At 40.1% G+C, this 8,388-nt stretch overlaps 1 protein-coding gene across 2 annotated transcripts; it reads right to left on the minus strand.

Annotated features, from left to right (window-relative positions):
* Nucleotides 1–416: 416 nt before the first annotated feature.
* Nucleotides 417–8,092, minus strand: LOC144002093 (transmembrane protein 235-like). Of its 2 annotated transcripts, XM_077496989.1 has the most exons (4): nt 7,655–8,092; nt 5,434–5,511; nt 4,384–4,521; nt 417–2,136 (listed from the first exon to the last, which is right to left on the minus strand). In XM_077496989.1, exons 1-4 carry the CDS (start codon nt 7,821–7,823, stop codon nt 1,895–1,897), a joined length of 627 nt encoding a protein of 208 aa, XP_077353115.1. In that variant the 5' UTR covers nt 7,824–8,092; the 3' UTR covers nt 417–1,894. The 2 variants fall into 2 exon arrangements, with proteins under 2 accessions (XP_077353115.1, XP_077353125.1); XM_077496999.1 differs by lacking the exon at nt 5,434–5,511.
* Nucleotides 8,093–8,388: the final 296 nt, after the last annotated feature.

An 8,388-nucleotide genomic window follows, 5' to 3' on the forward strand; every position in this document is an offset into this window, starting at 1 on the left:
AGGAGCATTCCACAAAGTGTCTGTGCTCAGACTATCATCATTGGAAAGAAAACATCAGGAAAATATTTTTGTTTGATGCTTTATCATCAACTCTGCACAAACACCAAAGCCCACTTGACCCGTAATTTTCTAATATATTACACTTGAAATGTTATTTTACGTGACATTAAACACCAAGAAATATGTACATATTTTGATCATAATTTTCTTCTTCCACCCTAAAACGCTCCAAAAAATGAATCTTGTTAATTCATCTGGATGTGAACTATGGCCCAAAATGTTCAAAGACGAGTCTTTGGATTAATAGCCTTCCCTGATGTTGTTTAGTGCTTCATCTTTACAGAACAATAAAAACAAATTTCCACAAAAAAAAAAAAAAAAACATAAACCAATCCAAAAGAATGACAGCAAACATGTAACATTCCAATATATTTGAATAACCATGTTAAGCTACATTATCACAAGATAAATACACACTGAAACAGAAGTTAAAATTTTTGCCGTTAAATCCACCAGAAAGCTGCCAAGAAACAATCTTGTATGCACTGACTTTCAGCATGTACATATTATGTATTTCTTTATTTTAGTAGGATTTGTGATTCCACTCCCATCGACTAAAACAAATTAAAAATGTCTTTTTATGACTTCTCGGCTGGAATATTTTGATTGATATCATTCGAAATTCACATGCCTTTGACATCATTGACTACCAGCTTCAGGATTGGAACATTTCTTGTGGCAAAACAGCATTCAGTTTGGAATGACGAATCCGCTGTGAAATCCACAGGGGTCTGTCCTCATACCATCATTATTCCTTCAACGTAATTTGCATTTTACAGCATTAATACAAGTAACCAATCTTCCATTTCAAATCCTGCAACTGACTTGTGCTTATTGCTCGGGCTGACTTATGCTTGGTTAGACCTACACTGATGCGGTGGGCTCCTCCATTCCATCTGTTCACGTTGAAATCCTACTTGATACAAACTCATAACACGTCTCCAGGGATATTTTGATTGAAGTGCAACACTGCTTCAGTAAATCTCAATTGATTACAGTTGTCATTACTGTATTACTTCTGCTGTTTTTCCCTGTTGGTACAACTATAATTACAAATGGGTTTGTGTAAGAATCAATACAGGAAAACTGAACTGATTGTACATTACGTTTACATACAATAATAAAACAAAACTGAATGTACATTTATACACAATAAGAAATCAAAATCAATTGAACATAAAATACATCCACACGCAATGATAAATAAAACTGAACTTAATGTACAATATTCACATGAAATAAGATGGGCTTTGTAGCCCTCTTTTTCTTATACATATTGACCTTTCACAAAGACCCGGCCCCCTTAGTAACCGTTGCTAGCATCAAGCTCCGGGAACTGCCAGTCTGCACTCTCTGGAGGAGCATTATCAAATTTTGAGGAAAAAATGACATTTTATACTCAAGTATCAGGCAGAAGGGTGTGCAGTGCTTTATCAGGAGCTTGCATTTGTCTGGGTTAGTTTGGGCTTTTGGAAACGGAACAATAAAAAATGGCTTCAATACATACAAATGTAATTCAAATAGTATTTGGCGCAGCATGGTGAGCTAGTGGTTAGAACGTCAGCCTTACATTTTAGAAGTTAGAGTTTGAATCTCTGTTATGTGTACATCCTTATGAAGAGACACTTGTTTAATTGGCTGACGATCAGTCTGGGGTCCGATGGATTAGATCCTGGCGCCAGCATTAAAAAATGAATGGATTGTGATCAACAGAATACCACCATGAAAAGTGTAGGATCTCTATTGTGTGCCATGCTATGATTGGCCAGTCTGCCTTTTGAAGGGGGCGTGGTCTAATAAAAGGTCAACTGCAATACCTGCATACTTTTGACATTCACAAAGTGACGGCGACGCCGCAGTCGTAACGTCCTTTCATCTGGGTGACTTTGGCGGCCAGCAGGAGAAGCAGGCCAGCGGAGAGCTCCAGTGCGAAGGACATCCACGCCATGGCGAAAGACCAGCCAAACGACACGTTCACATAAGCGAGTTCCTCGGGGGCCACGATCCGCTGGAACTCCTTCATGGCCTTGTTGGAGTACTCGATGTAGAGGCTTACACCAGTCAGGGTGAAGAGACCTGGGCAGACGAAAATGGCAATCATACTAATTACACTCATCAGTACGGCGAACTATTCGCGGTTTGCCATTCACAAATTCACATTCCTTTTTTTTTTTTTTACTGTAGAACCTGCGTTCAACTATTTTCTGGAGGAAAAAAAAAAATCACCTATTCAGTTTTTGTTTTCCCAGTAATACCTTAAGATGCCACAAGATAGCGCCAAAAACACGGCTATGTTGTGAGGTGCCTAAACTTGTCCGATTTCCAACATGTTGACATTTCCGCCTACTTATTGACACGATAGGATGAGATTCACCACCTTATCGTTCTCTGCTACGTAAACGCTTTGCTGATTTAAAATACTAAGTGATGCAATGCTGTGTGTTCCATCAGTGATTTACAAGCCTGAATTACAGAGGCCAGCTGGGAGAGACCTTCTTCCATGCCTTGAATATCAGATTTGACAAATACAATGCTCGGTTGGCAGTACACGGTTGTATTCCACTTACAAACAAATGAATTCATCTATATAATTACATTTTTTTTATTTTTTTTGAGGAGACATCAATTACCTGCAGTTTTCTGTATAGTAATTAGGCATCAATAACCCTTACAAAAAAAAAAAAAAAACATTTCCAAAACAAATCAAACCATCTGTCCTCTGTTGCAGGGTAATGAAAACAAAAACTGACACACTCATTATTTGAACGATTAGCTTTTCCATTAAGTCATTCATCAGCGTAATATCATCTTTGACCTCTTTGGGCGACTCGGTCGTCTTGCATGACAATCAAGGTTGGCGGAGAATGCAGAGTTACAACCATTCTATTCAATTTGCCACAAGGGAGTTGTTTCTTGTGTGGTGGGGTTGGAGTTGCAGGCAAATCACTCTCATGGTGTAGCACGTGTTTCTTGATTACATCATAAAGGAAAGCGATAATCGTGCCATCTCTCAAGGTGTTAGAAAACAAAATTTGATTGTGGTCTAATTTCGATGCAGCTGCCTCCGCCGCTTTACATTTCCCTTCCAAAATACTTCAATGCAATTTCCTCATCTTTTTTGGGGGGAGAGCCAAACTAATTTTCACTATGTATTAGACTAAAGACTGACTGAAAGACTGCACTTGCAAAACGAAAAGGTCTTGCTTACAAATGCTACAATGCAAACGGCATTAAGAATAGCAGCATGAAGTGTCACGGTAGTGCTTTCAAAGACCTTTAGACCCCAGAAAAACAAGGACAACATGGAAATAAGCTTTCTCGAGACATCGGAAAAAAGAACATTAGTAAAACCCATCACCTGATCCGCAAAAGATTTTAAAAGGCTTTTCTTGCACACTGTTCGAGGCGTGCATTGTACAGACAAATTGATGCTGTGCATGAAATGAAGTGTCTATGCCCTGGAAGATGGCAACGTGAAGAGCTCTGTCTGATAGATTTGTCCATTTATGTGCAGCCGTTCCCACTCTCCTACCAAACAGCCATTTCTCTTGAAGTACTTCATGTACAGGGGCTGTAGTGCAGCCGCTGCATGAAGCCTTGCCAGAAGAAAAAAAAAGGCATGGTTGCTGATGAAAACTCATTATTATATGACCATTTAGCAGCACGGCAGTTCTCCTTACTGTGTGTTGTTGACGGAAACCTATGAAACCAATTTAGGTTTTCCTCCAATAGAGAAATAGAGGCCCCAGGAAGCGCCAATCTTTTGGTCACATAAATTTGACTACAGAGCTACCTTGAAGTATGAGTAGGACTTGGTGATTAATCAATTTTATTGACAAACTCGCCTTGAGATATGAGCTGCTGATTGGCCGACATGGCAAATATTCCCCAGCATCCTACCATGCCCCCCTCAACGGATGGATGTTTACATTAGAAAGTCAACCAAAACGACAAATTCAAATGAAACTTTCAGTATGTATAACAGGTCAAGAAATGAAAATGAAAGCAGTTGCTGTGTTCAGTGCCCAAGATTGCACCGCAGTAAAAAGTGACGAATGCCTCAGTCAACTGTTATATACAGTATGACACCTGTTCACTTCCACTTTGCCAACGGAATGTACTGACATTAGCGGTGCTGAAATGCGACTGATAGCAGCCTCAAGACAAAAAGAATTTACTCCGTAGTGTGGCGTTGAAAATGGATTCTCAAGGTTCTCTCTACGTGTAGAAGCAAACAAGGCATTCAGTCGCCCCTGCCCACGCACTACACGGTGCTAACGCTGGCTCGGAAAAGGAGAAAACAAATCTGGCATGTGAACGTACTGCAGATGAGAAAGTAGAATGCTGTTCCGGTCAGGAGCTTTGGGCTGCAGGCCAACGAACTGACGAGCCCGAAAATCCAACCAAACACCAGCAGCACCAAGCTCATCGGCAAGATGATGACCACCGCCTTGTGCAGCTCTGAAAACAAAACACACATTTAACATGTGAACACACATTAATCACCACAGTATGGGATCCCTCTTTGTTCTTGTTGAGCAATCTGCACCCTGGGGCTCTTTTTCTTCTAATAATAGACAATTGGTGAGAATATGAATGCGCCAAGCAGAAAATGGAGCCGATTTCAATTGTTCAATTACCCATTCTCGCATATAATTACCTCAGATGGAAGTGTGGGGCGAGAGCTGTTTTGAAGGGTGTTTGTTGCCTTTTGTTTCAAAGTCAACCGGTTTGTGCTGGGTTCCGCAAAATGAGTTGTGAACAGAGTGAACCAATTGCATACTGCAATTGGTGAGGATCCAAATAAAGATGTGCACTTGTGATTTTCACTCTTCGTCATTCCAATTCACTTGCATTGAGGACAAATGGGGGCAGTGACCGACCACATCCAGCAGATGGAGCTAAGTGGAGCAGTATGGGAAGTCAATATCACTTTAAGGTGCCTTGAGTGCTCTCATCACAATTACGCAGTCATCATGAAAATTCAGCAGAATAACAAAACTGACGTCTTTAAAATAGGTGGACAAAAAGATTTACACACATGACAGTACAGTACAAGTCTCTTAAATTCTTTCCTTGATTTGACACTTTTGTTTTCATTGTAGGGGCGTCATTTTGACGTGTCGCACACCATTCTCTGGAAAATAGGGTGTCTGATATTATTTATTCTATTTTCATATTCAAAACAACATTTTGCAAGTCTTTGAAATTGTTTAAGGTGTAACTGCCACTTTAAGAAACCCTCGGATGCTATTTGTGACATTACGACCAGCATTTTGTATTTGTCATTTTCTTCCCCTTTTGTCTTCTTTCAAACAAACCAGTGACTGCTGATTTTAACTAAAAACAAAACAAATAAACATGCACACTCACCGAGAAGGTGCCTCTCCACTTTAGACAGGGCGGACATGTTTGCCGTAAAGGAAGGGATGACGGAACTCTTGTTTGATCCTGAACATGTCAAGAGAAAGTATTTGAAAGAGAATGGACTTGTAACAGAACCATTGATGGATGATCATGAGAGCACCCACATACCCAAATTGGTATACCGGTATTTGAAATGTTATTCCAAGTCTTCCAGGTTTCAGTGCTCTCAAGTAAATTCAAAGTTTTGTGCATGGTTAAAGTTACATTTTGATTGTATCATTTTGATGCACTTGATAACAGACTTAGTAGCCCCTCCAATAAAAATGTGTTGTTGTTTTTTTACATTTTACGTTACATTAGTGGCTCTAATCTTTACGATCTTGGAAGTACTCACTTTGGAAAGGATGAAAAATTCATTTTGAAACACTTAAGGAAGGTTGCATCTATTATGTCGATTCATGGCTCAAACACCTATTGTGAATTTTGCTGTTCAGCTCCTTGTTAGAGAACATAAGTGCAATGTGAAAAAGCCTTAAAGGTAATAAATAGCACATCAAAGTTTCATCCTGTAATTTTTACGCCAAAACCTCAACATCCCTAACTTTTTGTGAGTAGCATATTTTGACAAGACTTTTTAATGGCTTGTATAGAAAGGGTTGGAGTGCTGATTGGGTGTTACAGTGTTAAAGCGACACAATGCAAGAAGTTGAATTTTGAATAGCTACTGCCATGTGTAGCTGAAAAATAAAACTGCACTCTCCCTTTTTCAGGTGCATACTGCGTGACTGCATGATGTCACATTCGCAGAGCAAGGGCAGCAAATTCAAACCCGAATCCAGTTTGAAGACTATTGGCCACAGGCTTGCAGGGTTACCCATTAGGAACCGTTAAGGTGTTAATCTATTAATTAGAAGATGTGAGTCATAAAACGTCGAATAAAAATGCTAGTAATGGAAAGATATTTTAGGCCAATGTTAGAGTAGCTTTAACCGTTAAGCAGAGCTGCAGTGCCATGGTGAGTACTTGACTGCATGTGTTTGCTGCATGCACATACACATATCCCACACTAACTGTTATTCGGCAGCTTGGTGACGAAGTGCTGCCACTATGAGTGAAAATACAATCAATGCTTTTACTGTCTTCAAGGGGCTCGATTTTTTTTCTCCACAATCCGGGCTCTTCATCACTGCTCGCCTCATTGCAACCCCCTAGGTCTGCCCTCAGTTGTCATGGTAATGAAAGCTGTACGCAGTAGGCCTAGCAGCATGATAAAAAAAAATAGAGGGTGTAAAGTATATTATAGCTCTCCAAGTCACCTAAATTGTGAAAAAAAGACATAGTTTTTCTCCTTTAGAGGCTTGACTCAGGTGGTAAAGTGGCTGCCTCTTAACCTGAAGGTTGTGGATTTGACACCTAACTCGCACAGCACCACGTCAATGTACTGTACCCTGGAGTAAGATACTGAACCCTTGATTCTCATGGTGTTGTGTTGTCAGTATGTGAACGGGCTTGCCTTGCATCATCATGAAATGTGACTGACTCTTCAAGGAGCTGGGAGTACATGAAGGGTGAAAAACCCTGTACAAAGTCAGTGCAGCCCATTTATTAAAAAAAATGGAAACAAAGCCTGCATTCAAGTTTGTTGTCATGACAGTTGAGATTTCAACGTGACACTTTTTTTTTTCTGACCAGGCTGTCAACCACTATGGAATTTCTGTCACCCATTTCATTTTGCAGCCATTTTGGCAATTTCTCACTAAAAATTCTGTGCTGCCTGCTCAAGTGAGGGGGACGTGACAGGCGAGATTAGTTTTTCCATCGAGTCTCTCTGCCTCAGTACAGTGTCAAGTTGTGACTTTTGAAAACATTTGAAAAGCCACTCCTACACGCTACCAAGATAAGAGAAGGATCTTTATTTATTTATTTATTTTTAGGTGGGGCAAGAGGTTGGTGCATATAGGGTTTTAGGGATGGATGTCCTCCCTGACTCCAACCCTATTTGTCTGAGTCTTGCCAGCTTTCCCTCCCAGGGGCTCTTTTGGTCTCCCAGCCAAGGACTGATCAAATTCAATTATCTCCGTTCCATTCAAAACAAACTCAAAGATTGACATCACAGCAATTTCAATTTCAGTGCAAAAAAAAAGGATATTAAAAATAATCTGACTTAATAAAATGTGTGTTTTTTTTTGTGTCTTGTTTCAGTGCAACAATCAATAAGTGCACATACCTTCATTAATTCTCCACAGTCCGGAGTAGGAACTCAGCTCCTCGCCTGTGTAGTTGGGCTTATTCACATCGATAATGTACCAGTAATCAGTTCCGATTGAGACGGCGAGGAAGCAAAAACTCAGCAATCCCGAGAAGCCGGCAGAGAGAACCACCAAGCCGTACCTCATCGTTGCAATTATTGTAATACTCCGCACATTTTCTGTTTAAAAAAAAAAAAAAAGACGAATTCACACCAACCCTCAAAGACGCGTAAAAGCTCTCCACATCGCCCGTTCCTTAAAACCCATTTAGTTCGTCTCTGAGTTTAACGGAGAATATTCGAAATAAAATAATACTTTCTGTCACTTTCTCCGCAAAAAGGTAACAAGTGCAGATGCGCCTGTAGTGAAGAAGGCATTGACACGTGATTCACACTCGCAGGATGAACAAGTGACTGGTTGGGGATGTATCAAGTGCACCGAAGTAGAAACGAGGCATCCGGGTTTGGATTTCAAAGTAAAAGTTACATCTATGGTTTGAGTGGTTAACTTATTTTTTCTTTTTTTTCTTGTAACTCCATCTTCCGGTCCCACGACAAGCACAACAAATGTGTTATTATGAGATTCTCAAGGATAAGCTACTGGTTATTTTATGAAACAAACTACCTATACTTATCTTTTGCTACACTAGCTGTCAAACCGTAAGTGTGCAAATGGAAATTGGCTAGCAAAGCTGTTTTGGATTTCTGATTAT

The sequence above is a fragment of the Festucalex cinctus genome, chromosome 1 (genome assembly GCF_051991245.1).
Source record: "Festucalex cinctus isolate MCC-2025b chromosome 1, RoL_Fcin_1.0, whole genome shotgun sequence".
Taxonomy (NCBI): Eukaryota; Metazoa; Chordata; class Actinopteri; order Syngnathiformes; family Syngnathidae; genus Festucalex; species Festucalex cinctus.